The 18684-nt window shown below is 41.1% G+C and overlaps 1 protein-coding gene across 2 annotated transcripts in view; it reads left to right on the top strand.

The window, feature by feature from the left end:
- Positions 1-18684, top strand: part of SPTLC3 (serine palmitoyltransferase long chain base subunit 3) — a 98024-nt gene that overhangs the window by 63383 nt on the left and 15957 nt on the right. For both annotated transcript variants that reach the window (XM_039913180.1, XM_029071631.2), the window contains one exon: positions 3616-3742. In XM_039913180.1, the coding sequence (XP_039769114.1) occupies positions 3616-3742 (127 nt within the window). The remainder of the gene's footprint in view (positions 1-3615; positions 3743-18684) is intronic.

The raw sequence follows: 18684 nt of genomic DNA, 5'->3' as shown, positions 1-18684 counted from the left end.
CAAATATATTTATATATATGTATGTGTTAATGGGGAAATAAAAATACATTTGGAGCCCTTGCTAATGAATAGCAACTTAATGAAATCCAAGGCAAATGTTTTTTCAAGGGAAATGACTTGGAATTTGCATTAATAAATCCATAGCTTGAAAGGTTCAAATGCAGTGCTAAATTTAGGATCTGTACCTTTTTCTAGATTTGGCATAAGAGTTCATCCTACTCATTCCTAACTTTTTAACTGATAATATTAATAATAGAACAGAATATTATGTCATTAAAATTGCAGTATGTACATACTCAGTATTTATGCCTCTTAGGAGACTGAAAAACCATTGTTGTGCTACATATTAAAGGGTGCCCTTCCTTCCTCCCTGTTATTTGCTAATATATTATTTCTATATAATAATATATTATTGCAACTCGGTCACCCTAATTTCATATTTGACCATCTGGCTATAAGCAGCTCTATTATGAAATCCTCCAACCTTTCAAGACAGCCATTATGAATGGCTTGTTTAGAGGAAGGACCAGCTGATGAGACTTGTTTGGTTTATCCACTTGTCCAAACGTGTCACAGATTTTGTAAACTCTGTTGACCCCAAATTCTGGAGTCCCGGTTTTCAGGGAGCACTGGAGAGTTTTGTTTAAAATCTTTAAGTGTTTTCAAGTATGCAGCACTATTCGAATTTTCAGAATTTGGTACCCAGAGAAAGATAAACAAACCAAACACAAGTAGCACTCGGGGTCCCAACACCATGAGGCTAGCTCTCAGGAGGAGAGCAGAGAAGAGGAGATCGAGGAATGCTGCAGGAACCCCTGATCAACTCCAAGTCAGAGTCTGCCTGGTGAGGATTTGCACTCATTCCAAAGGGCTTCGTGACTCAGGCCTCCACCAGCTCTGGTTCTTTGATATGGCTATGCTTAACAGCCCTTTGAAGTAAATGGGGGTCATGAAATGGGCACTAAAATGTTTATTCAAACAACCCTCTTGTCTGAATTCCTCAAGCAAGTCCATTTCTGACCTTGAACTCCAGGAGAAAAATAATCAGGATTTTGAACTTTAAAATGCTTGCTGAAACTTCTCGGCAACTAGACCTAAAGGTCTCTCTGTGCAAAGATGCAACACAGGTTTGGGCTGTAAAACCCGTTATCGGCTGCTGGCACCCACCTCAGGGTGTCTGGAAAGGAAAGAGAAAGGGAAATCAGAGACCCTTAGGTGTCCTCCCATGCTTGTTCACTCCGATTTGTTCACTTCTGATCCAGCCCAGCAAATATGTGTGGGTCCTTCAGCCCACGTCTTGAGTACAACTAGGCCAGAACAAAAATAAGTATATCTCCAGGCAACTGATAACCTTTACCCTATTTATTTTGTTAATGAGATGTACATCACCCTGATTCTATTTATTTGCTATTGTTTTAATGAGATGTTCTTCCCCTTGATTCTATTTATTGCCATTGTTCTTGTCTGTCTGTCTCCCCTAATTAGACCGTAAGCCCGTCAAAGGGCAGGAACTGTCTCTATCTATTACCGATTTGTACATTCCAAGCGCTTAGTACAGTGCTCTGCACATAGTAAGCGCTCAATAAATACTATTGAATGAATAACATTTTCCCCCCAAAATTTCAAACCACATGTCCCCTGGTACTGAATTCTTCGAGCTGGGGTTACCTTCTGCCATCAGCTACTCTGGTTGTGTCATGCTTATAAACCTAGGAAAATTTGAAATGGTACCTGCTATATAAGCACCTTGTGAGTAGGGAACATGTCTGTCATCTCTGTTATATTGCTATGTCCCAAGCACTTGCTCCACACACAGTAGTGTACAATAAATGCCACTGATTGATATAACCTTGGGCCAGCCACTTATATCCATAAGTGATTTAATGTCTGTCTTCCCCCGTACAGTCTATGTAAGCTCTCTCCAGAGCAGGGAACATGTCTACCAACTCTGCTTTATTGTACTCTCCCAAGCACTTAGTCCAGTGCTCTACACACAGTAAGCACTCAATAAATATGATTAATTTATCTGTGCCTCCATTTCCTCGTCTGTAAAATGAAAATTCAATATCATTCCTCCCTCCCCTAGATAGTGAATCTCATGTGGGCCAGCGGCTGGACCCTAACCGCTTATTTTGTACCTACCACAGTGCTTAGTACAGTGCTTGGCATATAGTAAGGGCTTAATTAAAACCATAATTATTATTCTATTGCCACCCCACAGCATGTTTTAATTTCTCTTCCTGGCTTCTTGAGCATTTCCTCAGATTAGTTTCATCCAAGCTTTGGGTATAGTGCTCTGCACACAGTAAGTGCTCAATAAATATGACTGAATGAATTTTTGGACACTTGTTTACTGGAAGAATTTTGTTTCATATTAAATTTCTTTCCCTAACCCAATTCTGGTGAGGCACGGGTCCTGGATCTCCTCCACCCTCTTCTGTCCTCCACTTCATCTCAGTAGCAGAAACCTGCTTTCTTACTTCCTGTGGGTTGGTTAATTCTGACCATGTATCAGAAACCTGAACTACAGGGTGTTTTATACTTTCAATAAGCCTTGCTTTGAAGTGATCACAGGGAATTTTTAAGCTCTCTTCTTAATCCAATAAAGTTATCCTAACGGAACATCAACATTGGTAATAAAGGTACTGAATGCTTCTTCCCTACCAGAGAACTCTGCTGAGACCCCCGGGATAGATACAGATCATCAGATTGGATACAGCCTCGCTCCCATATGGGCTCTTAAACTAAGAGGTGGAAAAGCAAGAAAAAAAATAATTGCAGTATTTGTTAAACACTTGCCACGTGCCAAACACTGTACTAAACGCTTGGTTAGGCACAAGATAATCAGGTTGGATACACATGTTTTTCCTAGTCTAACTAGGAGGGAGAATAGGTATTTTCTCCATTTTTACAGATGAGGAGACTGAGGCAGCAAAAACTTAGGTGACTTGTCCAAAGTCACACAGGCAAGACGCAGAGTACAGAGTTGTCATGAGCTTGTTAATCCTGTCCAAGAGGCACCTGCTAGAAACCCAAATCGCTTCAGTTTCCCATCAACACCAACTGTCCAATCCTTACCTCTAAGTCTCTCAGTCTTGATGTCTAAGATGGAGGGTCAATTCCTCCCTGCTGGATAATGAGCTCTGGCCCTGGACAACTCCAGTTGTTTCTCTTCCTTGCCCAACGTCACATAACAGGTGAATGGGAGAGCCGGGATTAGATGAACCCAGGCCCCGTCAAGAGTTTCAAGGCCTGCAACTGGCAAGAAGAGGTTTCTGCCCAATTGCTCCATCAGGCTATAAGGGATCATGTCTTCAATATATCTGCCCCAACTCACTCACATTCTCATGTTCACAGTTGCCAAGTTGACATGTCAGGGAAAGGATGTAGCCTCATTATAAGCAGTGCCATCTTCACAGGGAAAGAGATGATCTCTCAGCAGGCTAGAAAGTGTTTGAACAAAAAGAGAAGCGAGGCAAATGGATGTTCAAGTCCCACTAAAGCTCCCCAACACCGGGTTCAGGCATCTTTTTCTGTCACCTTGGCCTTGGAAGAGAAGATTCCATGTTCTTTTGCAAAAACTGAAGTTGATTTCATTTTTTCCCCTTCTCTAAGGAACTCGTGGATTACTTACGAACTCACTCGCACAGTGCTGTGTATGCCACATCCATGTGCCCACCTATAGCAGAGCAAATCATCAGGGCAATGAAATGTCTCATGGGACTAGACGGAACCACACAAGGTAAGACGCCCCTCTCTGTAAAGACAATTATTGCGGGTCGGAGTATGTCAGTACCTTGTTCAACTTGGTCTCCAAAATACCCCCATAGGCTGGCTAAGTATCTCTCGGGCACTTTATATTTGTAAAGTGCTTCTCCTCCACTGTGGAATAGCGATGTCTTCACTTTAGAGACAGTGAATCTAGTCATCGAGGGAAGAAAATGACTTCCTTAAAGCTGCACTGTGAAACTGTGGCCGAGCCTGGCCTAGAACCCAGGAGTTCATTCATTCATTCATTCAATCGTATTTATTGAGCGCTTACTGTGTGCAGAGCACTGTACTAAGCACTTGGAAAGTACAGATAGGCAACAGATAGAGTCGATCTCTACCCAACAACGGTCTCACTGTCTTTGTTTCATTGCCTTTCCTATACCAAGTCCTTTCCTTTCTAGAACCTTCCTTCTATCCTCCCTGGCCTTGAATAGAATCACAAACTCTTGGTAAGTGGGCTCCATTTGCCAAAAGGGAACATTTGGTTAGACAAAAGAAAGAACTTCTTGACTGATCAGTTGATCCATCAGCATGGCCTAGTGAAAAGAGCATGGGCACGGGAGTCAAAGGGCATGGGTTCTAATCCCAGCTATTCCACTAGTGTGCTGTGTGACCTTGGGTAAGTCACTTCACTTCTCGGTGCTCCAGTTCTCTCACCTGCAAAATGGGGAGTAACACTGTGAGCCCTCTGTGGGCTAGGGATTGCGTCCAACCCAATTATCTTGTGTATACTCTAGTGATTAGAACCATACCTGGCACATATTAAGCATTTAACAAATACCGTCTTAAAAAAAGTACTTCCTGGGCACTTATTATGCAGCTAGTGCTTGGGAAAGTTCCGTACAGTAGGAAGGCATGACTGACTATTCAGCCATTAGATAGATAAGGGTGTTGCTATTTCCTTGAGCCTTCTGCTTCTAACAGTGCATTAAAGGCTGTTTTCCTGTTCCCTCTTCTGTCCGTTGCAAGTTTCACCTCCTTTCTCATTTTGGCTTTCTGTTCCCCTCCCCCACGATACATTGAACAGGAGAGTTGTGCAGTACCAAGAAAGGGCACAGCCAACGTGGGTATCCCTCTGCCTGAGCCTGGAGGGTGAATCAGTCAAGCAAATCAGCCTCTGGCAAGGATTTCTTGAGCCACTGCTAGTCCAGGGACTACAGGGCTTTCTGCAGCTTCCAACATGGCATAGCAACTTCTTCCTTGCTACTGCTTCTGCTCTTCCAAATCCTCTCTCCCCATCTCACCTGAATTCTCTCAGATGGTTGGGGCTCTTCAGGTGGATTCAGAGGGGGATGCCTGGCTCAGGAAGCACTGGTCATAGACCTGGGAGAGCGAGGTGGGCAGAACAGAAACCAGAAGTGATGGAAGAAAGAGGAGCTGCCAAATGGCAGTCAAAGCTGTCCACCTAATAATAATAATAATAATAATAATTGTGGTATTTGTTAAGTTCTTACTATGCACTGTGCTAAGCTCTGGGGTGGATACAAGCAAATTGAGTTGGACATAGTCCCTGTCCCACATGGAGCTCACAGTCTTAATTCCCATTTGATAGATGAGGTAATTAAGGCACAGAGAAGTCAAATGACTTGCCCAGCATCACACAGCAGACAAGTGGCGGAGCTAGGATTGGAACTCAGATCCTTCTGACTCCCAGGCCCGTGCTCTACCACTAGGCCACGCTGCTTCTCTGGAGACTGCCCATGCCCAAACTCTGTTCTCCCTGACAACTCCCCTCTCTGCCTCACGGCAACTTCAAAAGTTGCCAGTCCCTGGTGAGCTGCGTCGCTCCATTAGCTCATCCTGAGTGAGGGAAGGCAGAGGGAAGCCTGCTACCTCGACAGATAGCGAGCAGTGCCTGCCGGCATTAGGGAAACACAGTAAGCTCATTTATTCGGTCCGTTCTGGCTGTCATGACCAGATCTTGGCACTTCTGAGATTTTCTTTTGAAGTCAGTGTTCGTGTAGCCTTAATGTAAAACAATGCCTTCTCAAACAGACAGGAGCACGAACTCCAAAACTGAATCTCAGCTCCTTCCTCTCCTCATCCCGACAGTGGGAACCTTGGCGGGGTAAAGTTACCAAAGCTCAGAAGCTCCCACTGTTGCTGTCTCGGCCTCCTGGGATCCGGGAGGGAGGAGACAGTCCTCGACGGCTTCGTCTTTGGCCGGCCCCATGGCACAGTCGTCACTGAGGTCTGAAAAGCTCAGCTTTGGTCTGGCTCTGGAGAGTGGTTGCCAGATCTGCTTCTTGATGGATGTCTGCACTTTAATCTGCAGCACAAAGTCATTTGCTTCAAAGAAATCAGAGCTACAGGAATAAGATCAATGTTTCTTTGATGCTGGGGTTCAAAGCTGAAACGGCGCTCTCCTGAAATGACAGTATTTAGGCACCGGCAACAGCGCGGAGCTCTGCTGCAAGGCCGTGGTGAAGTTAGTCTTCTCAGGCTGTGATTTATTCAACATGCACGGATGTATAACCTGAAGGAGCATGGTCTAGTGGAAAGACAATTAGTTCTAATCCTGACTCGTCCATTTGCCTATGTGACTTTTTTTGTTTGTTTATATGGCATTTGTTAAGTGCTCACCGTGTGCCAGATACTCTATTAACCTCTGGGGTAGATACAAGCTAATCAAATTGGGCACAGCCCAAGTCTCACCTGGGGCTCACAGTATCAATCCCCATTTTACAGATGAAATAACTGAGGCATAGAGACGTTAAATGACTTGGCCACCGTCACACAACAGACGGCGGCATACCCGGGATTAGAACCCACGTCCTTCCGACTCCCAAGTCCGTGCTCTATCCTCTAGGCCACGCTGTTTCTCTTCGCTTCCTTATACCTCAGTTTCCTCATGTCTAAAATGGGATTCCATACCTATTCTCCCTCCCTTTTAAACTGTGAGCCCGAAGTAGGACAAAGATTCTCTTTGACCTGATTATCTCGCATTTACCCAAGTACTTAGTATGTGCTTGGCACCTAGTAAGTGCATAACAAATGACCCAATTATTATTATTATTTATTATGAGATGCACTATGTTCCTTCTTAAAATGTATAAAACCGTGCCCATTTCACAAGCCTTCAGAGAGAGTTCATTTTCCTTTCCAATGGATATTGGGGGTTGCACAGTTGAGCAACATGAAGTTTATCCCCCTTCATATCTCATAATCCAGCGCTGAGAACAGTGCTTGGCACATAGCACTTCACAAATGCCATCATCATCATAAACCACATATTTATGACTGAACGAGATTAGAAATAAAAGTGAGCTTAGTACACCAAACTTAAAGTGAATCAGTATGGCCTAGAGGAAAGAGCGCAGGCCTGGAAGTCAGAGGACCAGGGTTCTAGTCCTGGCCCCGTTGTCTCCCGTGTGACTTTGGGCAAGTCACTTAACTTCTCTGTGCTTCCGTTACCTCAACTGTAAAATGGGGTTTAAAACTGTGACCTATGTGGGACAGGGACTGTGTCCAAACTGATTTTCTTGTATGTTCCCCAGCGCCGTGCCTGTCACATAGTAATTGCTTTACTAACAACATATAAAAACAAGTATCATCATCCAAGGCTTCTTTGACATAGTAATCGCTTAACAAATACCATCATTATTATCATTATTATTTTAGTGACCCATAAGTTCATACAAAATCAAAGATCATCTTTTGAAAGAACTCAATAAGAACAGGTGTGAAAAATGTGGGAAATTTCCTGGCCTTCCATCTTAACTTTTTTGTTTGGTAAAATAGTGAATTCTGGGTCATCTTTCTTTTCTTAAAACCCAGGAAAATCTCCGCATTCTTAAGAATTTTCAACAAGAAATCTGTGAGTTCTTAAAAGGTGAGTATAAACTCCTTATGGATAGGGATCGTGCCTAGAAACTTCATTATACCTTCCCAAGCACTTAGTACAGTGTTCTGTGCACAGTAAGTGCTCTACAAATATCACTGATTCATCAGCATTTCTTTAAAATTGTCCTCTCTCACCAGCATTCACCCCTCCCACTACAGTAGCTACAGAGGCATCAGTGTTTTTAAATGTGTACTCTTGCTTCAGCCAATATTTGATAATAATGTTTTTAGATTATTTTATTAAGCCTCTGTACATCTGCCTAATTTACCAAAAAGTATCAGCTTGATGTCACAGTGATCCTGAGTTCTGTTCCAAATTTAAAGCATTATTAGTATCTGTAATATAGGAAACAAGCTTCCTTTCTACCCATAAAAGATGCAACTCTGTCCACAAATTCTGAGCATTAACTAATTATCTTTAGCAACAAACATTTTCTTTATCATTACCAAAATCTTACAAACTGATCAATAGTTCATGATGGAAAGTGTTCCTTAATCATAACAATGATTATGTGGTCCATTTAAAGGATTGGTTTTATCACAAATATGAGGTATGAGATTTTGCCAAACAGAGCTCACATCTTCTAATCTCCATTGTATTCCCTCAGAATGTGAAGGGTAATTAGCATTAATAATAATTTTTAGCATTTACTATGTACCGTGCACTATATTAAGTTCTGGGGTGTATATACACATAATCAGTTCCTATACCACTCCTTCCCCACATGGGGATCACAGGGTGGACAGGAGAATCTCCAATTTACAGATGAGGAAACTGAGTCCCGGAAAAGTTAAGTGACTTACCCAAAGTCACACAGTAGGCAAATGGCAGAGTCTGGATTAGAACTTGGGTACTTTGAATTCCAGGCCCATGTTCTTTCCACTAGTCCACATTGCTTCACAAGGAATATTTTTACAGATAACCCTATTTCATTTTCTTTTTACACCTAGGGAACAAATTTTTGTATAACTGATTGAAATATAATTATGCCAATTATGCCAATTTATTATGGACGTTTTCATGAAATAACTAAGCTTTATTGATTAAAAATGGGACACACTTAGAGTGCTTTATGTACTTCAAGTATAAAGCTTGATACCAATGTATTTATTGAGCATTTACTGTGCAGAACACTGTACTAATCACTTGGGAGGGTATAATCTGACTGAATTGGTAGACGTGGTACAATTCTTCTTTTCCCTAATTCTATCGACAACGTCATATGGAGAGGAACAATTAAGTCAATTTTTCTAGTTCTTGTTTCTAATGACAGTACATTCCACTTTCATTGTACTGAGGGCATCAGTCGGCATAGCAACTAGTGAATTGACAAGTGATGGTTCCAAAGATATAAGGCCCACGTGGAAAATTAATGGATAGACTAAAGCCTCGGGTATTCATAAATAGAAAAAAGTGTTGAGTCTCTGATTATATATATGCACCACATATACTTCGATTATAGAGAAGCATCATGGTGTAGAGGAAAGAGCATCATGGTGAGAGAAAATGTATAGGTGTATCTAAAGCATGCTTGTCAACTGGGAAAATTTGAAATCAAATTGAGTGTAAAGGACGAATGAACCACCATTATATTTGAGTATAGTTCATGCATTTCACTAGAAAGCAGAAAAAGAAAATGGAAGCTTAGATTGAAACTGTCATGAACTCCTTAGTTCATTTATACTTATTCTTTTTTTCCCACTCCCTGATACATTGAAATTACGCTGACCTACATTCTGTTCCTCAAGTGCTTAATAAAACAATTCACCAACAGAGGGCCTCCTCGGCCTGGTCCTTTTCTAGTTTTTTTTTTAAAAAAAAAAACTTAATGACTTAAGAAATATGCAAAATGTTATATTTGCAGTGGGCTTTTAAAACTCTACCTTATAACACAGCTTCCAGCACACATATTGCCAAATTGGCTTTTAGACTGGTAGAAAGAGCTCTGTTGACAGAGTAGCTTATTAGGAGCCTGGGTTTGAGAGCTCGCATTGAAATCTAGGTTAGAGCTATATTCCCCCCAAAGAAGGGTAGTTCTTTTTGGCAACAGCTTACCTTAACATAAAATCATTTTTATTTCATTTAGAATTGATTGTATTACCCACATCCATTTATTTATGGTGTTTATGGAACAGACGTTTTTAGCTAACACTGTTCCATGCCATCTCCCACAGCAGACCACCTCTTTTCATTCACTCAGAATGTTCTTTCTGGCTTAACTTTCCATATTTGAGTTCTCCTCAAAGGTGGACTCATTTTGAATGGGCTGAATAAATTCTACCAGCCATTTCTGAGTGAGGTGTCGATGGAAAAAGGAGATACTTTCCGTTTAAAGTAGTGAAGATCACTTGCAAACTCACAGATAACTCAAAGATGATTAGATCCCTCCCTACCTTCCTCCTCACCGCCCCCAGGGCTGCAGTTTTCCAAATACTTAACATGTACACAGTAAGAATTGCTAAACTAATTCAAGGAAAACAATATCAAAACAATGAAATCATAATCAAATTTGGATCAAGAAATGTGTTGGAGTGCACAGTGCTAGGTATGATTAACTTTAGAATTACCTCATTGTTTCTTTTGCTGTTGAGTAATATCACAAATCTATTCACCACCGATGCAAGACCAAGTCTTTTTCCCTGGTGTCTATGATTTTTTTTTCTGCTGTTTTGGGTATGTACTCTTTCACTTGATGTTTCTCTAATCAACCCATAAATAGTATTTACTGTGTGCTTACTGTGTGCAGAGTACTGTACTAAGAACTTGGATCAATCCATTCAAATCAGACATTTATTAAGCACTTACTGGGTGCAGAGCGCTGTACTAAGCACTTGGGAGAGTGTAATATAACAGAGTTGATAGATGCATTCCCTACCCACAGCAAGCTCACACTCTAGATGAGATTACAGACATTAATATCATTAAGTAAAATTATGGATTAATCATACTTAATGAGTGCTTATTGTGTGCAGAGCACTGAACTAAGTGCTTGGGAGAGTACAATATAACAGAGTTGGTAGACAAGTTCCCTGCCCACAACAAGCTTCAGGCTAGAGGGGATCACTCTGAAAGGAGATGCATTTTGGCCCAAAGTCAGGAAGCCACATTTTCCTGCACATTTCCAACTATTTTCTGTGGATAAGTAGACCGGTTATCCTAAAGCAGAATTTTTAAAAAAGGCAACACTGAGGGAAGACGAAGTTATTGGAGGTCAGAATCCAACCACAGCTGAGAAATTGGGCTACTGCATGGTCATAAATCCTACCATTCCTGCTACGTACAATAAACCAGGGTCATGGTCTTTACTCCTGAACTCATGCTGTACTTTAGATCAGTCAGCAAATATTTGCCATTGACATCGAGATGAAAACTAAAGCAAAGTTCACATTTCAAGTTCATAATTCATTTGGGTCTCACAGAAATACATAGAAGTAGCTTCTCCTAAAGGATAAAGCATTGATGAAGTCCTAGTTTAAATTCCAAACTCTACCAGTAGTAACACCACTTATTGATCGCTCGCTGTATGCAGAGCATTTTAGTAAGCTCTAGTAAAAAAATACCCAGATGAGAATTAGACCAGAGCCCTGGTTCCCAAGAGATTTAAAGTCTAAAAAATATTAGGAGGATGGGTTTGGCGACAGGCAAATAGGAAAAGATGGAAACAAACAAAAAAACAAAAACAAAACTGAAGACACGGCACAGGGGATCAACAGTAAAGGAAAGTGGTAGGACCCTCACTGGGTTCTACCCAGATCATCTATAGCCCAGTTTCCTACATCTGATGGTTGTGGAGGCTTCATGCTGCTGTTGCTTGTGTACCTTGTGGCCCCACTGGCCCAGGACTTGCAGGAAAAGGAGCAAGTGACTATACTTTTAAAAAGAAGTGGGAGGTAATCGAGATAACTGGGAAATGCATCAGAGGGGGGAGTGGAAAAGATCCAGGAATAGAGGGGATAAATGGGAAGACTGTAGCAGAGGGGGATTTATATTATTTTATTTATTTCCCAGGTTGATCTGGTTTATACACAGTATAGTAATGTGGGCATTAGTCATGAACATTATAATACTATATTGGTTAAAATAAAATAACTCCTGGCATTATAAAACAAGTGTTCACTGGACCAACCTCTGAAATGAAGCCAGGGTCTAAGGGATTCCTAGTTACTATGAGCTGTTAAATTGTTTTAAGACTGATTCATCTCATTTAAGATGATATTAGTTTAAAGGTCATTATCACTTAAGCAATTAATCACATTGTGGATTATCAATATAGCTCCTAGATGTCCTCTGAACTGCCCATCTGATTCCAGAGCCATCTACTCTCCTCCTGACACTACTGCCCTACCCACAACCCTCCAAAACCCACCTGATTGGGGAAAAAGCCTAAGATAACCAAATGCGGTAAATCTGATTTCAAAATCTAGTCAGAAACCCATCTCATCTCGCTCCATGTCTCCCACCCGTCTCCATCTGTGAAAGAGGAAACCAATGATTCTCCTGTGAACTGACTACTTTGAATCCCTCACGCTCCTGTGTGGTAGAACGCTATAACTCTTGTAGGCAAAATGTTTAGCACATTGAACTTTGAAGCTTTAAAGCTTTTTTCCAGTTGCCTCTTCTCCAAGGGGGTAGGTACACTGGCAATAAAGTAAATGAAATCACCATTCCCTAACCATTAAAAATTAGGGACTTAGTTTAGATATTATTAGGTTGCCCCTTGCCTACTATTTAAAATATATTTCCATTACTTAAACTTCAACTAAGGGTTTGTTTCATCATTAGAGTCTGCCTTAACCCACCTCAGAAATCAGCTGTGCCCTTAGAATTGAGGCCCAGGCTTTATAGACCACCTGAATGCCTGATTTACAACAGCCAAGATATGGTGTCACCTTATGGAGAGCAGTCCTACAGAAAATCCGTTTCTATATCCCTGATTCTTACACCAGAGATATTTATTTTAATATCAAATTCAATTCATAAATACCAAGGGGAATTTGCATGTGAGTGGTTTAGAAAAAAAGAAAATCAAAAGAAAACATAAAAAAGCAAAGAATTGTGGTATTGTGGCTATGCATATTGTGTATTTCTGCTGCAAAGCAAGAGAAGTTGTGGGTGAAATGTGAACTAACCAGTAAATGTGTGGTGTTTGAACTGTTTGTGTGTTTTCCAGGAATTGTTTTTGCTTTATAGTACTTGGCATACAGCAGCTCTTAGCAAATAAGGGGTGCTGCACTGTGTTTTCTTGCAAAAAAAAACTCTTATGGAGGCAGAGCTAAGAATATGAGGGGAAGAGGAATAGGAATAATGAATCTTCTCTAAGGAGGCCACATTTCCCAGAAGGAAAAGATCACTTCTTGGACCAAAACTGGAATTGGAAATAACTAGACATCCCTCAGAGTTAGCAGTTCCCAGCAGGCAAAGAGAATTTCCTGCTCCTAAACTGGAACTGGAAATAATTAAACATCCTTCAGAGACTACACTTCCCAGAAGTCACTTCCTTGGATTACCTGCCTAGGCAGGTAGCCTCTGGGGTAAGAATTTCTATAGTTATGCTGGGAGGGACACTTGCTCTCATTTCCATCTTCATTTGATGCCTAGCGTCTGTCCGACGTAAGCCATACTGCCTTTGTTTCCTGGGAAATGTCTCCATATGACTGAGCAGTCCCTTTTATCGCTTTATCCGATTTACAATTTTTGTGAGTAATTTGGAGGCAGCATTTAGTTTCCCCTTTTTCTGTTAATTTTCCATTTTTTATCTGAACTAAATAGCCATGTGTGGGTGAGGGACTATTGACCGCATCTCAATTTGTATTTGACAACGCAACACTTCCAAGAACCATTTTCATTACCTATCAAACAACTTCTAATGCTTCAATATATCAGACTCTGCCTCAGAGGAGTAGAACTTTTATTCTCATTTGAGATTTATAAGCATATCACCAACAAAGGAACAACAGGGGGTTGGTAAAGAGGGTTAGAGTATACCCACTTAGTTTCCTCTGGCACTGGAGTTTTCAAATGCCGTAGTCTTAATACTGAGCTCTCTTAAGAGTCTCTTGCCATAAGAAAGGGACCTCAGGGAGAAAGAAAAAAGAGCTGATGTCAGAGGCCCACATTCCCTGGGCACACTCTCAGGATCAGTGCCCACTTATCATCCAGAGAGTTAAGCACAGATATTGCCCTTCTCTGGTGTAGACCGATGTTCCCCGTGTTCCCGTGCCTGAGCCCCATAACTCTAAAGTGCATTGCTAAAGTTCAGCACTTAACTGGAAGACTTCATTCTGAACCAACTCACCAACTGAGATCCCAGAGTGGTCAAGTGAAAGTCAGAGGATCTATACATAAAAAATACATTCTATTTAATATCTTCAATGCCTGATCTGGTGTTTTTTTCATTCACCAAGTTTTTTGCTTCCTTAAGATCCTATGACAAAGTTTACCCAGTTATTAAACTACTCACCCCCTTTGAGGGGAAGGTGGTGTACTTCCTCAGGAATTTAATGTATATATTTTTCCCTTTAACAATGTTTCGTTGTTCCTTTGTTTTGGGAATGAGTTTGGAATATCTACATGGCCTTTCACCAAGCCATTCATTACCCTGAGTCCTTCTGTCACGTCTCCTTTCAGTGTTCTCTGGTAAGGGCATTTAAAGGAGAAACAAGAAAAAGAAAAGACAATATTCAGTATTGGCTATAGAAACTTGATCACCGGGCCCAGTTTTCATTCATCTGTATAAATGATTTGTATCATGATCACATTTATCACTTGTCAAATCTTATCAGGAAGTTGGCAGGTGAGTGCTTAAGAATATTTTCTCTCTGAAGTTCTTGCTATATTTGCTGGCATGCGAAATATTGACAGCGCTTCTAAACTGAGATTGGTTTGGAGAAAGTGGTGCTAGCTCCTTCCAGCTGTGACCTTGAACCCTTTTTCTGCTGTTTAGAATAGAGAAGGCATATTTTTACACTTACATTTGATAGGTTTAAAAATTAAAGCCACTAAGTGGGGAGATTTAAGACCGAGCAACAAACAATTAGCTCTCAAGATAGGAATTCTCTCACTCTCCTATATTTTCTATTTGACAAGTTAATAAATTTCTCAGTGAATTGCTTTTTCTTTACATGTGGTTGTTTTGCACTGAAACTACTTTTTTCAATTTTATTAAGGACTGAGCTCTCAGGTTTTTTCTCAATCTGTTAATCTTGTCTCACTGTCATTTATTTGGGGTGGTAGCTTTGAAGAAAATTTAGTTTCTGCCAAGTGTCTTCCCTTTTCCTTGGCCATGGTTGGTGAAAGCAAAGAGAATTATGACCTGTGACAATTATCAAGCAATGTAACTGGGTGTTAAATTTGCAATAAATGTCTTCCTGTGTTCTCAATCATCTACCTTAGGAAAGGTATGGACATTTAGGAATATCTATGCATCTATCATGTCCTGAGAGTGTTTTGGCCTAGGGAGAGTGAAAAGGGCATGAAGGTGCCCAAAAACAAATATGAAATGAGCTTTACCCATTTTGTTCTCATACATTCCTTTTTCTAAAAACAACCTGTGGTTCTACTTCTCTGAAACACCTTAGTAAATGGTACAGTAGCCTGTAGAAAGTATTATCATCCCACTTACCCGGATATCTCAGCTTCTAAATCCCCCTTGCAAGAACCTGGCTCCTGCTTTATAAATCCTGTTGGCAGTCTGTTATCAGCTTCAGACTGAAAAGAAATAAAGAAAGAAAAAAAGTGGGAGAGAGGAGGGAGAAAAGAGAGAGAGCCTGCCTTCCCTAAGTGGTTTCAGATCATTGGTATTTCAGCAATACCTAATACACAACAGATGGAGTGTGATAGGGACTGGCTGGCTTTCAGCTGAGGGACTGACAAGACGTGTGATTAATCACCTGTGTTGGGTAGTAAATATGTGCAGCCAGCCTTGCTGCTCCATCCTGATTTCCAGGCAGGACGGCTTCAGTTTATTTGAGGTACATAAAGTAAGATAATGAGCTGAAATGCAGTCACGGGGGCACTTCTAGCAGGCCTCACCTGAGTAACTCATAAAGTGTCAGCAGCCTGTTCCATCATGTCTCCTGCTCTCTTTATTTGAAATCCTTTTTTAAGTCAGCACAGAAAAGAACATAATAGTGTTTCAGCAGAATTACACTTGCTTGAGCTCTGAAGAACTGGAAGGGTGGGAGGAAAAATAAAGTTCACTCACTTTATAGATTGGGTTATAGTGTGGAAAAATGGTCTCTGCTTCCTTTGCTTCTCCTTGTTCCCCCATTACTTCCCTCCTGCACTCCCTCCCTCCTTCTCCCCGCAAGCATTCTGTAGAACTTTTATCTTGAACTTATTTCCTCTAGGCACACAGGCAGTGGAGAGGGATATATGTGATATAATATACATGGAATTGTATGTTGGTTATTTCCAGAGTGGAACCGGAGAAGGAAATAAAATGATTCCATCTGTAATGTCTTAGTGGGTGAAGGGGGACTATTGTTTCACCATCTTCTTTGTAGATGATTAAAACATTTCCCCCTCACTATCTAGTTTTCACCAAGGCAGCAAAGGGCAAAAGCCTACTTGTGGTCCCTATCCCAGTCAAAAGAGATGACGGTGTTGGTTTGGAGAATCCAGATTGGGTAGTGAGCTACCCAATCATGGGCCCAGTGAAGCAGCAGCTGGATAAAATTAAGGCAGGTGGACTTGTGCCTTGAAAGCTTGCTGTGAGACATGAGTTCAGGAGAGCAAGCTCTGTTCCCAGTGAAAGTGTGTAATGACAAGGACATGGATGGTGGTGGGCTATTGGCTTTTGGTTTCTGCTTTTTCTTTTTAGGAGGAAAAATGAAATTAGAGAGTTATTGAGACTGTCAGTAGCCTCAGAATTAGAAACCATCTTCTGAAGCTCAAAATCATCTGGAAAGTAAAAGAGTTTGTTAGTGAGAGGCTTGGCTTTGTTGTAGGGAACCCTGAGAATTTCTTTCTGGCATTTAAGGTGAACGGACAGATCAGTGTAACCAACCGGTCTCTTGATTCTTCCTAGGCCTGCAATTACAATTTGGTCTGGAGGAGAAATGGTGGGATAAAAGGAAATAATAAGATGAAAAATAAGGGAAAAGAGGCTCTAGATCCAGGGAGAAATGACATTTAAATGAGACCCACATCCTCACAGTTACCTAGCCTTTGAAGGTGGACCAAATATGGCCTAGAGAAAGTTACTTTCCTCATCTTCTGTAGCTACTGTCAAGTGAGATCCATAATGATAATATCACTTGTTTTTCTCATTTGGGTGGGGAGGAACAGGGTTGTGTTAGTAGACTTTACCTTAACTATCAAGACCCCTTGAGGTGATGATATCAAGGATTGACTTAACTTGGTTAGTACCATACTCCACACAAAGTAGATGCTCTATAGACCAATTGCTATTTAAACACACCACTTTGTAAGTACCCTCCTCAACCCTCTGAGGGATGTCTCCTCTCAGATGGGCTCATTTTGTCCTCAGGGTGTTGTCTAATAAGTTGTCTTGTTTGGCACTTAAAATAACAATTTACTGCCATCTCAACTCCATGTCTAAACCTCCCACCACCGACCCCTTAGGGTGACATAATGATGTCAGGAGGCTTGTGTGTCCCTGCTGAGGAATTTCCATAACTAAATTGAAGGGGAGCAGGAAAGAGCATACTTAATAAGAGTCTGGCATTTTTACCATCTGGTAGTCTCTACCAAAGTAATTTTTTTTAATGGTGAGAAATTTGTGGCCACATACTTCCTGTTTGTCACTTCTAAGAAATGACTGTGTTCTGAGCAGTGCTGTAGCGGCCTTGTTTAGATGGCTAAATTTATTTCCAGTGCCACAATTAATAACAGCCTCAAAACGGGCAGCTTGCATTAGTGTATTTTAAAAGAATAAAAGTCGTGCAGTGGTATCCTCTAGTAGCTTTTATAAAAGCTGTCAAAAACTAAGAAAGACACTATTATTGGCCTCAGTGGATCTCAGAATCAAATCATCTTCCATTTTGAAAGTCTTTTGAAAAATGGTCAATGTTTTATGAATTGCCTGTTGGCTATCTGTAGGAAAGGCAGCTTTCATTATTTGGTAACTGACAGATCATTCTGAGAATCCTGTCCTCATATTTCTCCCTGTGCCTTCTGAGATGGAGTGAACCAAAAATATTTTTTGGAAATACCAGGCACCATTGTTTTTATTAGTGACTGAGAAGCTTTGTAGTAGGATGCTTTGTGTTTTATTTGTTTTCCTTCTTCTGGCCCAGCTGTTTTTGTTTTAACAGCATTGGAGAGACCGTTAAAGCATTTGTGGCCTTTACAAACCCAGAAGATTTCTTAAGCAGGAAAATTCTGAAATCTGAACTGGTGAAGTTGTAATATGTGACTTGGCTGTTGAGGTAGTTGAGGACCGGGTGCTCTACCTACCTTTAATAAGAGTGGAACTTACTTTAAATACCTGATCGCTATGGGGCAGATCACTGCTGGGGACTGAGTTCATTCATTCTCACTCTATATGTGCTTCAAAAGATCCCAAATGCTTGCTCACACTCCGGGGCAGCTGGGCCATACAGACAACTAAGGCAGTAGCCTCAGGCTGGAGACAACTCCTTTCTCTTTCCAACTTTGGCATCTTGCTGTGAAGTTCACCTGCCTTCTGTGTTGCCCCGTTTTGACTAAAGGACAAGATGTCTTAAGCCTGCCCTACTTCTCTCTGCTTCTGCCTGTGTATCCTTACTTGTGTGCCTTCTTCACTGTGTATTACCTAGCTAGAGAGGTATACGGAAATTCCATAACTGAGAAAGGGAGATCGTGCATTCCGTATAATGTCTGACAAAAATAGTTTCCTGCTTTCCCCTTCAGTGGTATTTTGAGCTACCTAGGTCAGAAGACAAGCACTCTGCTACTACAGATCATAAACTCCTTCCACATTGTGAGTGAGAGTGTGTTTAAAGTGATCCGATGGTCTGTTCTTAATAAGACAGTCCAACATTCAGGTGTGATGCCCACCACCTCCTTGAATGTTTGAGGCGACAGGTGTATTTTTAGCTCCTGCCTCCGAGTTCATAGGTCAGAGG

The sequence above is a fragment of the Ornithorhynchus anatinus genome, chromosome 9 (assembly GCF_004115215.2).
Source record: "Ornithorhynchus anatinus isolate Pmale09 chromosome 9, mOrnAna1.pri.v4, whole genome shotgun sequence".
NCBI classification, from domain to species: domain Eukaryota; kingdom Metazoa; phylum Chordata; class Mammalia; order Monotremata; family Ornithorhynchidae; genus Ornithorhynchus; species Ornithorhynchus anatinus.
The sequence above is the reverse complement of the archived record's forward strand: the minus strand, read 5'-3'. Positions and strand labels throughout refer to the sequence as shown.